At 41.2% G+C, this 22,599-nt stretch overlaps 1 protein-coding gene across 7 annotated transcripts in view; it reads left to right on the forward strand.

Moving 5' to 3' along the window:
* Positions 1-22,599, forward strand: part of rbms3 (RNA binding motif, single stranded interacting protein) — a 1,382,426-nt gene that overhangs the window by 946,840 nt on the left and 412,987 nt on the right. For all 7 annotated transcript variants that reach the window (XM_087986936.1, XM_087986930.1, XM_087986932.1 and 4 more), the window contains one exon: positions 825-883. In XM_087986936.1, coding sequence (XP_087843062.1) covers positions 825-883 — 59 coding nt within the window. The remainder of the gene's footprint in view (positions 1-824; positions 884-22,599) is intronic.

The raw sequence follows: 22,599 nt of genomic DNA on the forward strand, positions 1-22,599 counted from the left end.
AATCCAGCTTTGTCATTAGCTCACTGCTGAACTGTCTTGATGCCAGCACTACAGATGTTCATAGAGGTGCAAGTGAGGTGGATTGGTCCTGCTAAATTGCCCATAGTGTCCAAGGATGTGTAGGTTAGGTGAATTAGCCTTGGGAAATGCAGGGTTACGCGGATACAGTAGGGGGATGGGTCTGGGTGGGATGGTCTTCGGAGGGTCAGTGTAGATTAGATGGGCCAAATGGCCTGCTTCCACATTGTACGGGTTCTACAATTCTATAAGTCTCCCTACTCAATTCTCCATTAATATACCTCTGGCATTTTGTTCTCCCCCGTGCTTCTAGACATCTCTGTACGGCATTCATGATGCTACTTTCAGCCACTGAGGTCCCACACTTTGTGATTAATTCGTTAAATTACTTTTTAAAATAGAACACATCTGTCAGCCAACCTCTCTTAATATCTCTTCCTCTGGCTTAAACTTGTACTTCAGTGGAATGGTAGCATATGAACAGCACAATATAAATGCATGATTCGGAGATGCCGGTGTTGGACTGGGGTGTACAAAGTTAAAAATCACACAACACCAGGTTATAGTCCAACAGGTTTAATTGGAAGCACACTAGCTTTCGGACAATCACCTGATGAAGGAGCGTCGCTCCGAAAGCTAGTGTGCTTCCAATTAAACCTGTTGGACTATAACCTGGTGTTGTGTGAATATAAATGCAAGTTGTTATATCTGGACTGTCTTAAACAATATCTCACATGTAACTTGTAACACCCCAGAATTAAAGTGAATGCAAGCAAAATTGAGCTTTTCATGTTTATCTTTTTCAGATATGGAAAGATAGTATCGACAAAGGCCATCCTAGACAAAAACACGAACCAGTGCAAAGGTATTTATAAAATGTCATGTTATATCAACTTTGTGCACATGTTTTTGTTCCTGCTGAGAGTGAAACACACTCTATTAAAGGGATTTTTAAAAGTTTTCTTCCTCTGTTTCTTTCTGAGCTTCCTGTTAAATAACCTTCCTGTAGCAAAGATTAAAAATGGAGTGTAACAGTTATTATGAGGGAGTGTCAATAGTTGGTTATTCTCTTTCCTGCCATCTCTCCCACTGCATCGATGCACATTTTTCACATCAACCAACATGACTGCAAAGATGAGATTAAATGTTCGGCATGTATGTGTGGTGGGATGGGGAGGAGGAGAACTCTCAGATTCCCCATACTCCATGGAACCCTCACTGTTTTTGGTTGTGGTGCATATTTCCCAGACAAGTACTTAGATCACAACGTTTGTCAGCAGCAGTTGTTCAGTCCACATTTTGTACAGGTAGAGGGAATACAATGGCCAGTATTGTATTGGAAGCTCAACCATTGCAATCAGCTAAATTTGCCCGGAGGAAAACAGATGTTGAAAATCAGGCCAAACTTGCCTTCAAGTAGCAGCAGCCTTGATCCAGTTACTGTGTGCCTGAAAATAAAAAGCCAACCTCACTAGTGAATCATACCAATCTGTCACTAAGCTTCACTTATTCGAATACGACAGAAGCTGCATTAGGTTGACAGGCTGAAGGTTGCATTCAGTCAAAATAAGAGAGCAAAGCGAGTACAGACATGCTTGGAAGTTTCATTTAGTTCACATTCAAATCCTGTTGTAACTGAAAGCATACAATTTTCTCTCGAACAGGAAGATGCTTGTTTCTTGTCTAAAAAAAAATTTTGTTTACTGCCACTAGCGTAGAGAGTAGGAAGAATTATCTGGCCTCGTAACAAAGTATGAATTGGATAAAATTTGCACAGTAAATCTGGCTTGTTGCCTTGTCAAACTGATGGGCTGCAGTTCTGCATTGATTGGGACAGACCTTTGTTGCCGAAAGGGGAAATAATGCTTAAAAATGATTTTGCTCTTCCGGCTGGCGCAATGTCACGGGGTGTTTCTGTGGAATCCTATCACTGCTTCTCCTCTTAAATTGGAAGCTTCCAAAATGTTGCTAGTTCTTCCTTATTTTAGTAAAGTTTTCAAGCCTATACTTTTTATTGAAAGATTTTTTTTACCCAGGTACTGACAGATTATGGTGTGATCAGAGGCCTGCTAATGCCATCAGCAAATTGGGCATATTGCCCCACACATTCATCCTTCCAGATTTGCTGTACTCCTCCACTGACACTGTAAACAAAGACTCTGATTTTAGATTAATCTGAGCTGCTGGAAGTTGGAGAGAGCCAGAAGGCATGTGGAATCCAGAATGTGGAAATCCCTCCCCACACAGACTGTGGAGTTTCAACTCCAACGTGCGCATGGCACATCATCGATTGTTTTCTTTTCATGGGCTTTGCTGGGAGTACATAGGCAGAGGTTGTAGATACGGTCCAGGAGATGCTGTGAGTGTCAGAGGTGTAATGTTTTGGAGGGGGGGGGGGGTGTGGTGGTGGCAGAGGTGGCGATTCGTGTGCTGATGGTTGGTGGGAGGGGGAGTGACCCCAGAGTGTTAGTTTAACGTTCCAGGGTGATTGAGTCGGGTTAGAGGCCTTAATGAACGCGGAGGATTGGAGGCCAATGCACCATGGGACGGGGAGGGTGGGGGTTAGCGGCTTTGTCCCGACCTGTGGAATCACAAGTTTGAGGTATTGCTGACTTTAGTGAAGTATGCAGGTCTGATGGACAAGGGTAGACAGCCGGGATATCCGAGCTAAGGAGTTGCCAGGTCAGGCACACTGAACCTAGAGAATAGCTGTAAGTGTACTCACCTCCTCAATCCCACAGTTTTTGGCTGCAGCTTTTGAATCTCAGAAGTCTCCTCAAACCATACCGATTGCAGATAAATCAAAATAAAATTAGGGCTAACGACAAAACTTGCAGCCTCATAATTTAAAACAGAACACCTGCTTCCTTGGAGTTGCTGAGCACTTGCCCACCTTCCCACCTCCCTTACGATGAGGCATTGGTGTTTGTTTTGAGGTAGGTTTCTGATCTTTACAAACTTTTAACTTCTCACCAGTGTGTTTTCCGAGATACGTGTTTCTACTGAAAACTAGGAAGAGAGAGCCAACTGAATCATATCACCCATTTTACTGTAACGCCCACAGGCAAAACTACGTATACCCTTCAGTTAGTCCACCAATTTGTCATCATGTGTAAATTACAAAAAATATTTCTGTACTTACTTTTTGGGTAAACTTCAAACCAAATCTTTAAATCTTTACTTTAATTCTTTAAGTCAAATCAATTGCTTTTATTTAAATTTACAAGCTTTAGCATCACCTTAGCATGCACTGCATATGTTTTCTCTTTGTGATGTTTCCAATTTTCAAATTGTACGGTGAATGGATGGTATGATAATATGCTCAAAAAGAAAATTACCGTATTGGTGTGAACTGTTACAGTTCCCAAGTCATGTAAGCAGCAATGGCATTAATATGTGCTCTGATTTAAATGGTTGTTGTGACATACTGGCCCCAGTATTCATTCAGGGACTGGAAGAGACTGGCTGGAAGGTTTGTCGGATAGAAATCTGGACGTGAAGGTCCCCTCGTTGTGCTGCAGGATGTCTTTTCAATGCTAACATCAGGAATTCTTTCCAACAGCCAGTCAATTAGATTGAAAGGCTGATTGTCTGTTGACCTGGAAAGCCACAGGAGGGCACATATTGGGTAAGCTTGATGTTATTGGGAGTATTTACAACGGGTGGGGGAGTTTTGGGCTAGGGAGTCACCCAATTGTAAGTTTGTTCGGCCTTGGGGAAACATTCCTCCTTCTCCTGACCCGATAACAATGCAGTTCAGTGAAGGAATTTACCTCGTGTCTAGCCAGGATCCTGGCCTCCATGTGTCGAAATTAAAAATCTAATTAAAATGGAGGTAGGATAACCTCCTTAAATAGTGACATGACCAGCCTACCTCCTGAAAGTGGAAGTGGGCTGGTAAGGATTCAATTTGAGGATTTAGTTTTGTTTTAAAATTCCTCAACCCACCCAACCTTCAGGTTAAAACTTTCCCATTGATTCATAATGTTTATACACTATTGTTTCTTCTCACCATTGATACCCAGGTACATGTAACAACAGGTTTATGGAAATTCTTTTCTGATTCATTAAATAGAACTAATCTCCATTTGATTAGTGTCTATAATACAAAACCACATCATAATGATGAATCTCCATTAAAAATCAGGTTGGTCTAGTACCATTGCAAATGTGTGGTCTGCGCTGACTCTTGATGGCAATTCACGCAGGGAACCAAGACTATCTGTAACATTCAGTTCAGAAGATGTTAGTAAAGGGCTAGACAGAGTGTCAGGAGAAACTACTACTGGAGGGTAGAAGGGTGGAGAATGTGGAATAGCAGACACAGTAGGCTAATGTTAGTCTCTTTCACATTGGATTTGTGAAGTGACACTGCGATAAGACATTTATCCAGCTCCATGGAGAGGGTACTGTTGTGCTTGAGGAGGATGAATGGTTTAGGGACGTGAAGTGCTTTTCATCTGGATGGAAGGGAAGGATTGCATTTGAATTGCTTCTCAGTGCAGTGGAAAAGAAACTGGGGTGAGCTTTAGGGTTAAGTATTCCATGAAGGGAGAGGAGGTCAGAATTGGTAGTTTTTGTGAGGAAAGTGGAAATGCTGACAGCAAGAGAATTATTTTTCCCAGATGACATGTGGTTGCCTAGACTAATCAAGTAAGGACCCAGTTCTAAATGGTCTTCATGCTAACCCATCAGTTTGGGTGAAATAAATCTCTTTCAGACGTTAGGGTCATACATTTATCACCAATTAAAATCTCAGCAGATTGGAGAATGGGATACATCACTCATTTGGGGACTTTATTGCTCTTCAGTTTGGAAGTGGTGAAGAGATATTGGAAACATCAGGACTGGCATATGAGGGAAAATCTAAATTGTTTACACATGATTTTACTGAAGGAAAGATTCACTTATGGCTTTGTTTGGTTTATGGAGCAGCTGCTTAAGCCTCTTTTGACCAAAGTCTGCCTTCTAAGACAGTGGAGGCTTTCATTGTCTGGTTAAGTGGTCTTTCAGAGAAATTCTGAGGTAACTTGAATTTTTTTAAATTGTAATTGAGAAGGATAAAACTGGCATTTACAACTGTTTTGGGAGGGGAGAGGGAAACTGCAGCAAGTGGTCACAATAATGGGGTACTCCATAGTGCATTCTGTGCATCCTCATACAGTCTAGGGGGACAGTTCTGTTTGAGTGTTGCAGCCACTCACCATATTTAATATGTTAATTGAAATATTTTAATCAATTTGAGGATCAGGACTGAAAAGATAATAAAATGTCAGTGGTTTGTCAGTAACATTGCAAACGTTTTGGATAGGATGGTGTATTGAAACAAACTCATATGTTTCATATTTGTAGGAATTGTTGATTTGCTTTCTTTAAGCATTGTTTAGTTGTCTGTTGTGACTTTTCTGTACTTGTGTGCTTCTGCTTATCCATCACATCATTAAACCAGAAGGTGACTCTTGAGTGTCCTTCCACAGACAGAGCTACCACAGCAACTACACATTACAATGTGTTAGCAATTTAAAGCGCAAAAACAGTTACATTTTTATGATTAAACACTGTTGGGAGACGGTAATGACTGGCAAGTGGTTTATCCTTGTAAATAAGACACTTGTATGATGACTTACCTTGTTACCACGTTTTACAGTAACATTTTACAAAGATATTTGAAAGGACTAGAGATGTAAATGATAAATTTATCTCTACCTTCACAGCACAGCTGTTTTCGTTTACTCACGTATATGTCCTAATCGGTTGGAAAACCGTCAAGCTGCAGAGGTCAGAAGTATTGCACTTCTAAAGCTCTTGGTGATGATCCAGGAAAGGCTGAAATGCTTCCATGCAGATGTCTTTAAATTTGACATTGAACTCAGCATTACGTTCGGTTGTTGTTCCACTCTTTAAAACATAGTTTTTGAAAGTAAGTAATAAGGGCAGTTTTAGCATCAAATTTGATTTAAATTATAAAAGTTTTACCGTCACACTCAGAAAAAATAGTGTCCAACCTTTTGTATTGAGGAGACCAAATACAGTAAATGTTTTAACACTGTTTCCTGACTTTATCATCAGAATGTATCATTGTCAAACTTTATTATCAGACTGTTTCTTACGGATAGGTACAATTTTACATTTTTATGCTGCATTTCACAACCTTGGGGCATCTCCAAGGACTTTGCAGTCCATTAAGTACTATTGAAGTGCACTCATTGTTGTAATGTTGGGAAATGTGGCAGGCAATTTATGTACAGTAAAACCCAACAAATACCAATGTGAAACTTAACAGATAAGAGCAGAGATGGGAAAGTGTAGTGTAGTTACTATATATGACTGAAGGAGATTTTTGTTAGCAAAGAAAGAGCATCGTACCAAATATGAGTTTATCTGTTTACAGTTGTTTTAATTGGATATGATTTAGAGACCAGAATGAAGGTACTAATTATCTAGAGAAGGAAGGAGTGGAATACTTTTTAACATAGTATTTTGATCTGTATAGAGAGTTCGATCTGAGAAACAGCAGAAGATTATTTCGTCATTGTAGTTCTTTCTGAACATTAAGCTGAAAGCAATTGTTGTGGTCCATAGGGAGGATGCCATATGTTCCTTCTTTACATTTTTACTAATTGCTTGCAATAGAACCAGAGAGTATCAAGACCAGCACTGCTCTGAAATGGAACAATTTCTTATATCGCAACCTGCGATTTGCAACTCTTAAATAAGACTGCAAGTGAAATGGAAAAAAAAAGAGTTGGAATTTTTCCTCTTCCAGGAGGTGACAAGAAGGGGAAATGTTGGGGACAGTGGCCCCAGAGAGAAACTTACTACCTCAGCAATTAAGTGCTGCATGAAAAGGTCCATTGGGAACTTCCTCAAATTCATCAGGAATTAATGCTCTTAAATGACCAGCTAATGGCCACTTAAGGACCTCAACTTGCTACGTCCCTGATCACCTATCTCCTGGATGAGAAAGGTGGCTTGATTCCCAGCTCAGAAAACTTGGTGATGTTCCTGTTGGGTAGTTGGGTGGCGGCCTCTAAAGGCCAGCCTCTACCATTGCTTCTGAATCTCCATCTACCCACAACACCCCAGTCTATGGCAAGAAGGTAAACTGAATTGCCTATCACCACTGGATCCCCTGAAGAGCAGGTGTTTGACTGGAGGACTTTAGAACCCAGAAGGCTGGCAGCTTCTGGTAACCCAGGTTTGTCATGTTTGTAGTGATTATCAGAGGCAAACGCTAAAGTAAATAAAATCAATGACAACCACGGTGTGGTCTTGAAAATGTTTGGCGAGTGTCTATGACCTATTTTATAGTGTAGTACCCTGGCTGAAATCAGTAGAACCAACTTAGGGAACAATCTCTATTAGATTACATTTATATCAATCAAAATGCAATTGTCACAATGAGGTAAGGCCACACTGGCCATTCAGGAATTTGTAATCAAAATATTAGGGTCTAAGACCACCTTCCCATTTTTACCTCTGAGCATGTACTTTGAGGGCCTTCTGACTCTCCATCAAACAATGACCTCTCTCCTCCTGTGTTACTTCATCTTCAAGGCCATTAGCCCCACTTGCAGCCAATTTGCTTTCAGGCAGTCAGCAGCAGCTTTCTTCTAATGGGTGTAGCTGCTCTAAGAGTGCTGAATATCATTTAACAACTGGAAGCTTCACTTCACACGTGCCAGCCTCTCGTGCTGCAAGGCCCCTGTAGCCAGTAGTCCAAGATGTGCCTGTCTGAATATTATAATAATGGAAATGATGTGTAAGCATGAATCTTGTGTAAATAAATCACAAAAATTGACCCAGACAAATTTTGAGCCACAAAAGCTTGAACTGAGTTTTGCCCAGTTTTCAGAAGGGACAAACATTTTCCAGTTTTTATTTGTTTTATCAGTCATATTTCTTTCCGTGTAGTCAGTTATTTCTCTTGTGTGTGCATGCACGCACGCACGCCTTCTTATATTAAAACAATTTAAGACTGAGATGAGGAGGAATCTTTCCTCTGAGTTGTGAATCTTTAGAAGTTCTTGCCACAGGAAGCTGTGGGGGCAGAGAGCTTGTCCTTTTTAAGGCTGAGATGGATAGATCATTGATCAGTAAGGGAATCAAAGGTTTTGGGGAAATGGCAGGAAAGTGGTCATGAGATATGTTGGATCAGCCATGTTTTTATTGAGTTGTAGAGCAGACTCGAGAGACTGAATGGCTTACTTGTGTTCCTATATGGTCCTATATCTGACAACTAGATGCTATGGCTGTGTATTTCCTCAGTGTCTATGGCCCTTGAGGTATTCTAAAGTGAGCAGATGGGTAATATACTGTTAGGTTCTCTTGCAGTTTGTTATCTGGTCTAAGGAGATGTACGTGGAAGAAGAGCATGGGGTGAGACGTGAAAGGGAGAGTTGTTTTGTCTCCTTTCTCAACAACTGACCAGCTGAGACCACCAGGATTGGAAACTTAACCTCCAGACTGCAAAAAGCTCTTATCCCTCCATTTTTAACAAAAACAAATAAAGGCCCTGGAACAGGCTATTATATTAAAAAGAGTTGTGGTGATCATTTAACCTCCATTCTACCTTCCTGAATTATCTCCATTATCACTTAATTCCATTAGCTACCAAAATTCTATAGATCTCTTTATTTTTTAATTCATTCACCACATTGCTGGGAAGGCCATCATTTCCTGCCTTTACCAAATTACTGTTAAGAATGTGATGATGAGGTTGTAATGCTGAGATGATTAGTCTCCAGCAGGCACAACTATCTTCCTTTGTGCCGGTTATAATTTCCCAACTAGTGTAGACCTTCTGATTCTCATTGACTTCTGTTTTATTCTGGCTCCTTGATACAATAGAGTTATACAGCATGGAAGTAGACCGTTCGGTCCAACCATCACTCCCTCAGGAAGCTTATTCCACACGCGAGCCACCCTCTGTTTAAAAATTTTGCCCCTCATGTCTTTTTTAAATCTCTCTCCTCTCACTTTAAAATGTAACCTCTAGTCTTGACGTTCCCCATCCTAGGGAAATGACAACTACTATTAACTCTACCTCTCATGATTTTGTAAACTTCTATAAGGTCGCCTTTCAACCACCCAGTCTATCCAGACTTTCTTTATAACTCAAACCTTCCATACCTGGCAACAACCTAGTAAATCTCTTCTGAACTTTGTCAGGCTTCATATCTTGTCTATACCTGGGCGACCAGAACTGTGCACAGAATTCCAGAAGAGTTTTCATGAGTGTCCAGTACAACCTCAACATAACTTTCCAACTCCTATACTCAACGGACTAAGTGATGAAGGTAAGTGTGCTAAACGCTTTTGGCTCGATGTCAAGGGTGGATGCACTCATCTCAGGGGAGGTGATGGCCTCATTGGATTAATAGTCCAGCTATAATACTGAGACCCAGGTAATGCTCTGGGGACCCAGGTTCAAACCCCACCATGACAGATGGTGCAATTTGAATTCAATAGGCATCTGGAAATAAGAGGTAAAAACAATTACTGCAGATGCTGGAAACCAGATTCTGGATTACTGGTGCTGGAAGAGCACAGCAGTTCAGGCAGCATCCAAGGAGTAGCGAAATCAACGATTCGGGCAAAAGCCCTTCATCAGGAATAAAAGCAGAGAGCCTTAAGCGTGGAGAGATAAGCTAGAGGAGGGTGGGGGTGGGGAGAAAGTAGCATAGAGTACAATAGGTGAGTGGGGGAGGGGATGAAGGTGATAGGTCAGGGAGGATAGGTGGAAAAGGAGGTAGGCAGGTAGGACAAGTCCGGACAAGTCATGGGAACAGTGCTGAGCTGGAAGTTTGGAACTAGGGTGAGGTGGGGGAAGGGGAAATGAGGAAATATTGAAGTCCACATTGATGCCCTGGGGTTGAAGTGTTCTGAGGCGGAAAATGAGGTGTTCTTTCTCCAGGTGTCTGGTGGTGAGGGAGCAGCGGTGAAGGAGGCCCAGGACCTCCATGTCCTCGGCAGAGTGGGAGGGGGAGTTGAAATGTTGGGCCATGGGGCGGTGTGGTTGATTGGTGCAGGTGTCCCAGAGATGTTTCTGAAAGCGCTCTGCTAGGAGGTACCCAGTCTCCCCAATGTAGAGGAGACCGCATCGGGAGCAACGGATACAATAAATGATATTAGTGGATGTGCAGGTAAAACTTCTAACGATGACCATAGAACCATTGCTGATTGTCAGGAAAAACCCATCTGGTACACTCATGTCCTTTAGGCAAACAATCTCCATCCTTATCTGATCTGGCCTACGTGTCACTCCAGATCCACAGCAATGTGCTTGACTCTTAACTGCCCTCTGGGCTATTAGGGATGGACAATAAATGTTGGCCTAGCCAGAGATGATCTCACCCAGTGAATCAATTTAAAAGAAAATTATCATCTCCTGAATTCAGCATTTTTGATACGACTTTGGATCAAGGCACTATTAAGATTTGAAGGTGACTTGTCTTGCTGGAACCAAAGCAAGATTTTTGTAAACATGTGATAGCATTGTTGGTGATGCCTTTCATAATTTTGCTGGTGATTGAGGGTAAACTAATGGCAGTGGCCTGGACTGGATTCTTTCCGATTTTTGTAGACAGGACTAATCTGGGCAAATTTCCATGTTGTTGAGGGCATGCTAGTGTTCTAGTAGTACTGGAACAATTTGACTTATACGGTAGACTAGTTCTGGAGCATACGGTTTTAACTTTAGAGCCAGGATGTTATCAAGACTCTCAGCCTTTGCTGTGTCCAGCGCCAATAACTGTTCCTTTGTTTCCTCATGAGTTAATCAATTTGACTGAAGACTGTCATGCTGGATATTTCTGGATGAGGTTGAGATGGATCATCCACTTGATTGGATTAAGCTGGTTAGATACACTTCAGCCTTGCCTTTTGAAAGAGATGGACTGGGAACCACCACAAAAAAAGTTGTTTAGCTGTCTCCACCATTCACTACTTAATGTGCATGACAGTAAAGCATAAATGGTTGTAGAATCACTTGGCTCAGGAGCATTATGTTTCCTTTATTTAGCAGGCCTGTTGTAGCTTCCATAGGTCAGCGATTTAAGTGTGCCTGGTACGACTTCAGATGAAGCAAATGTTGTGGCAATTTGTTATTTTCATGTTCGCCATGACTGCGGCTAGCTTTTTAATTCTGGATTTATTTGAATTTAACTTGCCCCCAGTCGCTGTGGTGAGATTGTGTCTGATGCATTTGGCCAAGCATCTGGATCTTGTAACATTGCCAACATTCAAGCAGTTCATACTCAATATACTTTATAACTGGTCACCCACACTTCTCTGGGATAGAGAATTACATAAATTCTCAGTTATTTAATGTGAATACATGTAATCTCATCTCAGTACTAAATGGCTGATCCTTCACTGTACTGATTGTAGCTCTAGACTTCACATTGCAATTCTATGCTATCAGCTTCTGGAAGGAGGTTTAATTCCCAAAACTGGGCAGGTTTAGATTGGATGGGATGTTATGATGTTCAAAAATCTGAACCCTGGCCCCAATCTACCTCCCACTCACCCACTTCTGGTTTAATTGGAGACAGGACTGAGAATGGGCAACAGGCCCAAGAGGTGGGTTGGCAATTTAAACGTTGCAATGACGTTTTTAATTTAGCCAAAACCGGCAGCTCTTTCTGATTCTCGGAAAATCCAGCAGCCAAAGAGAAAAGAACGTTGCTAGATTTAGTAGACAAGTGCCTTATTTCCACTAACCTTGCCTTCCCGACTGTAACAGGGAAATGACGATTTTAAAAACTGCTAATCAGATCCTGCCATGAAATTCAGGCAGGACTTTCAGGAAATCTGTCTTTCCTGGTTTGCTGACCTCTGAGTAGTCCTGCTGTTCCCTCCCTGCATTCCAGGTTAATGTGGTGCTCACAGTGACTGCTGTTTAGTAGCTGAACGGAAGTAGAACTGGGGGAGCGTTTCATCAAATTTTACAGCAAAATTATATACTTAGTACACGTATTACCTTAAAAAGAGGAAATTCTTTAAGCAAAAGGCCAGGCGTGCTCATTTTGCCGTATTATGTCTGCCAAACCACTCCTCCCAGTGTCTTTTGTATGTCAGAGTATTTGTCTTGCAAAGTAGTTTAACAGTGTGTGATTCATACCACTACATGGGCTTTACCCTGATAAGATTTATCAGTTAGAATTTAGTATTTTGGGTAGTAGTTGAAAAGTGCAAAAAAAGAAATTTGTCTGCTCTGTCAATGACCTGAAAAAGAAGTTATAATACCCTCCCAGTTTTTAACAGAGAGAAATAATGGAATCATTGGCCCCAGACATTATCTGCACTGTCAATAAGACCTTTCCCAATTATAGAGTTGGTATTTCAGAATGACCGCCTGTTGCCTTGTTTAGGCCTCATTGCTAAATGAAAACATAAATTAGGATCCAGCATTGAGAGGTTTGGCAGCTCCTGTTACGAAAAAAAATACTGTTGAAAGTGTTCACATTGCAGCATCATTGAGGGTTAGAGTGTAATGTTTAACTTCATGCTTATATTTGAATCAGATTTAATCCAAAACTTGATTTGACTCCCTACGCACTCCTAAGAAAGTTGAGTTTAGATAATTTTCTTGATCTTTGATGTTAACTTTCAGTCTATGAGATTATGCATTTTATTTTGTGAGCTTGCAGTTCCTATATGTTTTTTTTTCTTTTAATCCAACTGTGAACCTATGCTTTTTTTTTCGCTTTATTTTCCAATTCTACCTGGCCATTTAATATTTCGCTTTGCAATAACTTGGTCACTTATTAGATATGGATTGTTATTCTCTCAAAACAAGATAGTTAGTGATAGAAATAAGTTAGTTTGCAACTGGACTTGAATGTGGGTGGATAATGACCCAGAGAGGAGAGATATAGTAAGACCAGAGATATCAGTGATACAAATTCAAGCGGTTTAGGCAGAATAATAGATCTTTTCTAATGGGGAAATGACTCAATATTAGAGGGGCACTAGATAGAGTTACAAAACAAATGTGAAGATGTGATGATTTTTTGAGAAGGCGTTTTGATTTCATGTCACCAAAAGATGAATCCTTTAAAGCCTGAATTCTCTAAAAAAAAGATACAAGTGTTGTCACCAGCTCAGAGCTGGTGCAACATCCATAGCCTATTCAGTGTAGTACAAATTCAAGATCATTGTCTTATGTCTGTTTCTGAATCAAAAACTGCTGCTGTGTTTTTTTTTCAGTCTTTAAAGATCCATTTATATGACACAGTAGATTTCTCTATTCCTGTGCTCAGCAAAGGCTCAACCTCTTTCCATTGTGCTTTCTTCCAAAAACGACTGTTGCATATGGCTCTGCATTGCAATCCATCTGCCACCTATTTGCCCACTCTGTTCACCTAGTCATGCCCTGCAGTGAGTTCCTGCATTCTTCCCCATTGTTCGGTACAATCCTGGATTTGGCATCTTCTTCCAATTTTATTGGCACCCTCCTTAGAATCAAATAATGTTCACAGCACCGTAATAGGCCCCTTGACCCACCGTGTCTGGGCCAGCTGAAACATGAGCCACCCAGCCTGATCAATGTTTCCAGCATTTGGGCTGTAGCCCTGTAGGTTATGGTACTTGACGTATATAGCCAGATAGCTTTTGAATGAGCCTCTACTTCCCTTTTAAGCTCGTGAATTCCAGACCCAACAACCCACTAGATGTTTTTTATTCTCTCTCTCATCTTCCTCCTCAATAACACAGTTTATATTCACTGAGTTTCCAATTACTTGTAACCCCTACTGGAGAGTGCACTGGTATTCCCCATTGTGTAAGAGCATTTTCACTAGCTGTACTGTCAATTGTGGTTAAACAAGTTGTCACTGTTGAAGTGTACAAATGAGGAATGGCCACTTGAGTGAAGTTGTTGGAGGGTGACTATACTCAGTTAGAGTCAATGCTTTCAGAAGAGTAAGAACGCAAAAAAAAGTATGAAGATCCTCTCATTTAAAAAGTTTATCTAAGTCAATCAGAACAGTACAGTTCATGTGGGAATGTTCTGATGACTTCTTTTGCAAGTTAACTGTATTGACTGTAATCTGATCATGTAATTTCACTGTCATTCTGATTAAAAATGTGTCAAGGCATCTCAGTGTTCAAATAGTGAGGTAGGAGCTTGATAACAATTTATGATGAGAGAGCTGTCAATTAATTATTGATCAATTGACCCCTCGAGAATATGGTCTTTTCCCCACCAGTTGCTTTAAGGTGATTCTTTAGTAGTTCTGCAGCAGTTAAGTAGCCGTGGTCAATTTGAGTTATTTCCACGTTGAACGATTTATTATCCTGTAATGACATTCCAATTAATAATTAAATTTTTCAAGCAAATTTTTCTCAGAACTGATTTATAAAGTTAGCTCCCCGTACAAAAGTGAAATATTCACATCAAAAGTATGGAGTGCGTGAGTCAAATATTTGGAATAATGAAACCATTGACAAAATAATATTTCAAAGTTATTACAAGATGAAGACTATGGGCTTTTTGGCTGTAGTCTGCAGAACACATGTTCGATTCCCTCAGGCAGACTGTCATTCTGCAAGCTCCAGGTTTCAGAGATCTTTGACTTGCTAGGCAACCAAGAAATTGTGTATGAACAGATAAGGCATGTATAATAATGCTGGATTCGCTGTTCCTTACTGTTCTATTCTTTCACAACTGAATCTCCCAAAATTGTTTATCCTTTTGCATTTTGGAGGCAATAAAAGCCACCCATGATCACTCACACACACACACACAAACACACTTTTCAGGCTTATCTGCCTTTGTCTAATTATTCATTTCTCCAAGTTCAACTAAAGTACATTTTAATGTAGGGGCTTGGCATTCCACTACATTAAAATTTCTTGGCTCATACTCATCATAATCCCAGAATAATAATGCCTCCTTAATTTTGAAGAGAGAGGGAGAGAAGGCGATAATGAAGAGGCATGTTTTGGCATGGTTATTATTTGTGTGAGATGCAAGATTCAAATTACTTCTGGCCTAAACCTGAATATGTAATGAAAAGGTCAAACCTACTGATATGGGTACATTTTGTTGCGTAGCAACTCTTATATTCTTTCTTTTCATTTTTTTGGGGTATTCTTTAAATGTTCATGATGGTGGGTAAATAAGGGCCAACCTTTTTACTTGTAAGACATAGCGTAGTTGTAAAAATGTTGAAATCTTTCGTCTGAAGGAGGAGTCCTTTGTTATCTATTCCCTCAGCAACTTTATGCTTTCCAAACCCCAGAGACCAACCTTAAACAGGGCAGAGCTCCCTCAGCAAACACTATAAAATAAAATGGAGACAGCTAAAGGCGTCATGGTGTCTCTCTCTGTCCTCTATGGGCTTGATTGTCACAGCAGTAGATAACATCCTGTCTGCTGGTTTCAAAAAGAATTTGGTTGCATTCTTAAAAAGATGGCCATGGAACAAGCAAACCCAGCATGGTTTTACATTATCTGACTCAGCAGTGGAATCTTTGTTTAATCTTGCTATAAAGATACCAGCATCGATTTCCTGTCACATCTTTATTATCGTAAAATATATTGCTATAAAGACAGCAGCAATTGATGTGTTGCCATGTTTAACATCCTTTTGTTTTCTTAGAAGTAAGAGAGTGGATAAAACTGGAGGTGCAAATACTTTAGGTCAACCAAAGGGTTATTCACTGTATTCTTACAACAGACTGAAGCATTCAAGAAAGACTGCTTCCGAATCCTTCAGGTAGGAACTGAAAGAACTGCAGATGCTAGAAATCCAAAACAAAAGCAGAAATTGCTGGAGAAGCTCAGCAGGTCTGGTAGCATCTGCAGAGAGAAATCAGAGTTAACGTTTCCGGTCCACTGACCCTTCCTCAGAACAGAGTTAACGTTAACTCTGGTTTCTCTCTGCAGATGCTGCCAGACCTGCTGAGCTTTTCCAGCAATTTCTGTTTTTTGTATCATGTAGTTTTGTTTTGCCTTTATATGATAATAATCTGGTAGAAAAGAATTTCGTGGCATTTATAGAATCTTCCTAATTTGGAAATTGAAGGAAAATTAGGTGGTCATTTGTTACCCGTTACCGCCCAGGTTGAGAACATGAAAAATCATTCTGGGTACGGGAGACAACCGCTATTTAATATTGTCATGTCTGATAATACCTGTATCACAGCCATAAGACTCAATAGTGCTGTACTGAAGGCTATGAATATTAACCATCATGCTGCAAATACACAGTTGATTTTAATGATTGGAGGAGGAGAGACTGGGCAGAATCTTGTTTTTTGAGACTACGTGTGGATATGGACTTAAAGTACTTCTGCTTGGGAGCATGTTGTCACTTCGTGTGCAGTTACATTCATTTCAGCTTAAAACATATCCATTTATCAGTAAAACGCCACATTTTGTAGGCTTGGCAGGATGTTGTAGTACCATGGAGGTCTTTCAGGTGTCATATCTAAAAGGCACCTGGACAGCACTTCTCTGCAACCCAAGAGCATCACTCAACCTCCGCTCACCACCCCCACAAAGCCTTGGATATGTCAGAGGCCAGGTAAAAGGCAGCTCCACACTTTGGTGATCAATGCACATGGATGGTTGAAGATAAACTGGCTTCAATGCTGTAGGAAGATGAATGACTTGCTATGCTCTGTCAGGTAGGTACCACTCTCTACTTGAAGCACCATGAGTTGACATTGTTACCTTACCACTGCAGAGCACTGTCACACAGGATGTTGGGTGCCAGGCATCTCCATCAGAAGGCTCATGTGCAACCAATATCTGTCACTTCATTGCACTGTATTACTGTCGGTACCATGGTGATACTGCCTTCCGCTCGTCTGCCAGAGTTCACTCTTAAAAATAGAAAGGTTACAACACTCATCAGCTCACTGATCTTTCTTTACAATACAGAGAATGTACACAACTGACAGCTTTTCATCAAAGAGCACACCAACTAAAGATGGCTTCAGGATGAACAACTCCCCAGGTAATTCGGGCACACACACCATATAATGCTTTATTGTCTTTCTATGGCTCTTTAACAACACTGGCTGACCTTTTATTCAGAATCTTTTAATACCAAGCTTTCCCACACCACTTTCTTCAGACTAGTAATATGCACGGACAGTGACAGCCATGAGAATTGGTATCCATATCTCAGTTGAATTGAATTAGCTTTATTGTCACATATTCTGAAATGAATACAGTGAAGAGTTTATAAGTCGCTACTTATAGCGCTATCTTAGGTACAAAGGTACCTAGGTACAGTTTCTTCAGTTACAGATTAGTTACAGAGTAACAATGTCACCAACACACGGCACTATCTTAGATACAGAGTAACTAGGTACAATCCTTATTTAGAGAGAAAATGAGGTCTGCAGATGCTGGAGATCAGAGATGGAAATGTGTTGCTGGAGAAGCGCAGCAGGTCAGGCAGCATCTAGGGAACAGGAGAATCGACGTTTCGGGCATTAGCCCTTCTTCAGGATTCCTGAAGAAGGGCTAATGCCCGAAACGTCGATTCTCCTGTGCCCTAGATGCTGCCTGACCTGCTGCGCTTCTCCAGCAACACATTTCCATCCACAATCCTTATTTACACAATAGAGAAATGAAGAAAAGAATAGTTACATTACAGCTACACACAATATAAGCATAGTCAGAAAAAGCAGGAAGCAAATGTAAAAAGACAAACACCACAGTCTCTCTCCAAGGGCTCTCCACAGCAGACCCATCAATCTCTCATGCTTAGTACAGGTGTTCCCATGCTAACGTCCCTTTAATGCTGTATTTCTGCAGCAGAAGGAACAGGCAGAATGAATGCAAACACACCCAGATAGGGATGAGGGCTTTGGGGCGGTGAGATGCCTGACAGAAGGTTCCTTACTCCATTAAAGGAACTGGGCACTAAGTTGGCAGGAGCACAAGGGCAATGTGCTGAATGGAAGATTGGATCTCTACAGCCATCTAATAAGAATTTGCTACTTGCGACATTGCATCAAGCTCTAACGTCTTAATGAAACCTCAGGTCACAGTGGCTCATGTCACTTATGAATCTTTTTCTATGCAGCCTTCAAATGCCACTCCCAAGCCAGGACAAAAGAAATAAGAACCCCAGGACCATTACAATCAGTCCCTTGAACCACAACTGTAATGAAAAGCAGTTCCAAGAATGAACCGTCAAAGCCTTCCTCCCCACAGCACAGAGGCATTGATCTTGGGACATGTACAGATTAGGCTCAGGGTGTCAGGCCAGTGAGAAGAGCTCAGAGTGAAAATTGAATGGAACAAATAAAGTTCCTGAGTCTCAGAGAACTGCTGGTTGTCACGTCCATGCATACTCCACAAGTAATGAGCCCTCTGGACTTGGCCATTATTAAGTTGACAGAGATACACAGGCAAACAGGGCATCATCTGTCAGAGGTGTAAGAGATCATGCACAGAGTGAAGCAGAGAGACGTCTGCCTACTGTTTGATGTGGTGGCTCCAGCCCCTGAATAAAGACATAGCTGCCTGCAGTGAATGGGTAAAGACCGTGGCGAAAGAGATTCAGCAGGACAATCTGCCAGATGTATACTAGGACCCTAACTCCATTGATTCATGGAAATTCAGTCTGTCTCCATCTTCAAGGAATGTAACCAGCCAGCCTCAACAGCTTCTGGGGTAAAGATTCCTTTGATTACCCTATAACTGAGTGATTCTATACTCTGAGATTATTTCCTATGATCCAAAACTCTCCCATAAGGGAAACTATAACTTTTCAACATCTGTGTATGTTGTATGTTTCAATAAGGTCACCTCTCATTTCTCTAAATTCCTATCAGTACAAGTCCAACCTACTCAGCCTGTCCTCATAAGAGAATCCTTCTATCCCAGGGATTAACCTAGTGAACTTTCTCTGGACTGCCTCCAATGCCATTATATTTTTCAATTGATAAGGGTCCAAAACTATTCACAGTATTTCAACTGTGGTTTGACTTGGGCCTTGAATAGTTTGAGGGAGACTTGCTGATTTTTATACCCTATTCCCTTGGAAATAAAGACCAACACCACATTTGCCTTCCCTTTTAAGCTAATTGTCATCAGTGTGAGGGTTTTACACTGGGGCCATTAGCAATGGCTTCTGGAATCAACCTTTGTCACATGTGAAGCAGCCCCGGAGGTGATGTGGGGCAACAAAACACTACTTTCATGGGACCAGGGAGTTGTGCAGAGTGTAAGTGTCATGGCAGCTGCCTGGATAGTTGATGCACACCAACACAGATTGTTGCCTATGGTTACAAGTGAGATGGAGATTGAGCAAGGGAAATCCCTCATTGGGCTGAATGGCCAAATTCCGTTCCAAGATGTTATGGTTTTATAGTCTTTGTACATGAGGGAACCCAGCAGCAGTTGCAAATCCCTCAGTTCAGAAGCATTGGCTCTCTGGGTCATTGTGAAGTGGATAAACTGGATTGTTAGCCTGTAAAAGACAAAAGTGAACACATGCTTCACTTTGAGATTTCCAGCATCCACAGTATTTTGTTTTTGTATGCACGAATGCAAATATCAGTTGCTGATTGGGCGACTCCATAGTTTCCATTTCAAGTCTGAAAGGAGCTGGTAGTGAGGAAATCCATATCATCGTGATCTTCAGGGTTACAGGTTCAGCACTTCTTCCTGAGTTGTGAGGCTGCAGATGTAGGTGACAGTGAGTCAACCGAAGACATCTCCGGCACTGCCTGTCACTCATTTGCAGATAGCTTCAAACCCTTCAGTAATTGCTCTCTTGTTGCTTTGCACACTGCTGCTGAAGACCCTGGCTCCACTCTTTAGGCATCGTTTGCTTGTCCGTAGCTGTGACCCCTGAGCCTCATGTCTCTGGTTCGGTTAGCCTTCACATTCCTACTTGTTTTCCTCATCCAACCTCTTAGCCGAAGCAATGTGAGGACATCTGCTGGGTTCAGTTGGTTAAATATCTGTCGTGGAAGGCTAACTTATGAAGAGCTTTCAGGATTGAGGTGTTCAGTTTCTGTTTGAGATATTGACACAGTCCCCTTTGAGGAACCTCAGCAAGCTGCTTGTGTGCTAGGTGAAAGCCAGCCATACAGCCACCTCAACATGAGGTTAGGTGTAACCTTCATGACCCAAAACTGGGTTTCTTCCTCCTCACTCCACCAATGTATAAGATCTTTGTGATCTTGATCTATGCTTTTCCCGTATCCAGCAGTTAGCTCAATCTGACTCCTGGTGGTGGTCATTATTCCCTGTGATGGGGTCCTGCAACCTCCTGTTATGGACCAGACCAGACCCCCCTCAAAATATTTTAAGAAGGTAGCCTAGACCGTAACCTCTTATTTTAACAACAAATATAAAGTGCTGTGTTCCAGATGTAATGCGACTGGTTAAACTATTCGACATTAAGCAAAACACAAATTTTAAAACACTCTAGTTAAAATATAACCAAAGAAAGAGGCATTCAGAATAACTTAACTTTAGAGGATTACTGTCCGGAGGGTTGGTGTAGACTTGTTGGGCCAAAGGGCCTGTTTCCACAGTGTAGGGAATCTAGTCTAATCAAGTGAAGCAGATCTAGTTGCAACTGCCAAACGGAACTTGTTTATATATTTGAAAAGAGAAAAAGAACTGACAGGTCATAGGAAAGAGCAAAGGCATAGATCTAAGTGGATAGAGCCTACCGTGAGCTAGTGTAGGCTTCCCCCAGTGCAGTATGGTTTTGTGATTGATTTTGGAATAGTGAAAGGCTTTAGGTGAAATTGCTGAAGCAGAGATAGCAAAAAGAGAAAGGATATTTGCAATGAACAATCCCATCTCTATGGTGGATGATTTAACATTTTCTTCCCCTAAAAGCATTAAAGAACCTTTAATGAGGTCCTCCTAAGGGCAACTGACTTGTCAGCAAATTGCCCAAATTGCACTCTTCTCCATTTGGAGAAAGAAACAAATGCTTCTGGTAAGCAGAACACAGCTAATATTTCTCGGATATTAATAATCCCTTTGATTATGATGAATTTTGGCATTGTTTTACAATGATCATAGAACCGCAGAAAAGTTCCAGTAGATCCTGCACTGGTTGAATAAACTCATTGCCCAATCTAATGCCGCTTTCCAGCATCTGGTCCATACCTTTACAGACTTCTGGCACTTCAGCTGCAGATCCAGGTTCCTTTTTAAATGAATTTAGGATTTCCACCTCAACCACCAAGCCAGGCAGTGAATTCCAGACACCCAATACTCTCTTAGTGAGAAAGCTTTTCCTCATATCCCCTCTGTCATTCACCTCAAACCTGCATCCTTTGGTAATGGACCTGACTGCTCAGGGAAACAGGTCTCACCTGCACACTGTATCCAAGCTTCCCATTACTTTGTACCCTACAGTTAACTCACCACTCGGTCTCCTCTGTTCTAAGGAAAACAACCCTAGCCTCACCAATCCTGACTCATTTTGGTAATATTTTTTTAAATCTCCTTTTTATTCTGTTTAGAGAAATTATGTCATTCCTGTAATGTGCTAACCAGAACTGTACACAAATCACCAGCTGTAATATAACCAGTGTCTTATTTAGATCCAGCATAGCATCTATGCTGTTGTATTCAGTACCGCATTCAATGATGGAAAATATTGCATATGCCTTCCTTAACACCTTGTCAAACTATCTGCTACCTTCAGGGACATGTGGGCATATACTGTAAGTCTCTCACTTCCTGTGCCCCTCTCAGTATACTATATATTCCCTTGCTTTGTTTGCCTGGCATAATGTGTAACCTCACACTACTTCAGTTAAATTCTATTTGCCAATATTCCATCCACTTAACCAAGCCATTGATATCATCCTCTCTGTCCTCTTCATTATCAACTACCTAGCCAATTTTTGTGTTTTCTGCAAATTTCCCAATCATGCCTCACACACTTTAGTCTAAATCATTATATATTGCACAGTGAGCAGGGTTTTTTTGCCCCTGCACCAATTTGTGCTTCAACTCATTCCATTTACCTGTATACAGGCTTTTAACTTTGGGTGGCATGATGGCTCAGTGATTAGCGCTGCTGCCTCACAGCACCAGGGACCAGGGTTCAATTCCAGCCTCGGGCAACTGTCTGTGTGGAGTTTGCACATTCTCCCCGTGTCTGCATGGGTTTCCTCCGGGTGCTCTGGTTTCCTCCCACAGTCCGAAGATGTGCAGATTAGGTAGATTGGCTGTGCTAAATTGCCCACAGTGTTCAGGATTGTGTAGGTTAGGTGTATTAGTCAGGGGTAAATATAGAGTAGGGGGAATAGGTCTGGGTGGGTTATCCTTCGGAGAGTCAGTGTGGACTTGTTGGGCCGAGGGACCTGTTTCCACATTGTAGGGATTATTAAAAAAAATTCTGACCAGCCTGCCATATGGCACCTTGTCAAATCCCTTATTGAAATCCATGTAGACAACAACCACTTTGCTATCCTCATCAATTCAACTTATTTGTCTCCTCAAAAAAATCCAGTTAAGTTCATAAGACATAATGTTCCCTTAACAAAACCATGCTGACTATTCCTGATAAATGTCTTTCTAAATAACAGTTAATCTTATTTTTCAGTATCGATTCAAGTACTTTGCCATTG

This window comes from Chiloscyllium plagiosum, unplaced genomic scaffold (genome assembly GCF_037043375.1).
Source record: "Chiloscyllium plagiosum isolate Xiang-an unplaced genomic scaffold, Cpla_swu_hap1 HiC_scaffold_5, whole genome shotgun sequence".
Classification (NCBI taxonomy): Eukaryota; Metazoa; Chordata; class Chondrichthyes; order Orectolobiformes; family Hemiscylliidae; genus Chiloscyllium; species Chiloscyllium plagiosum.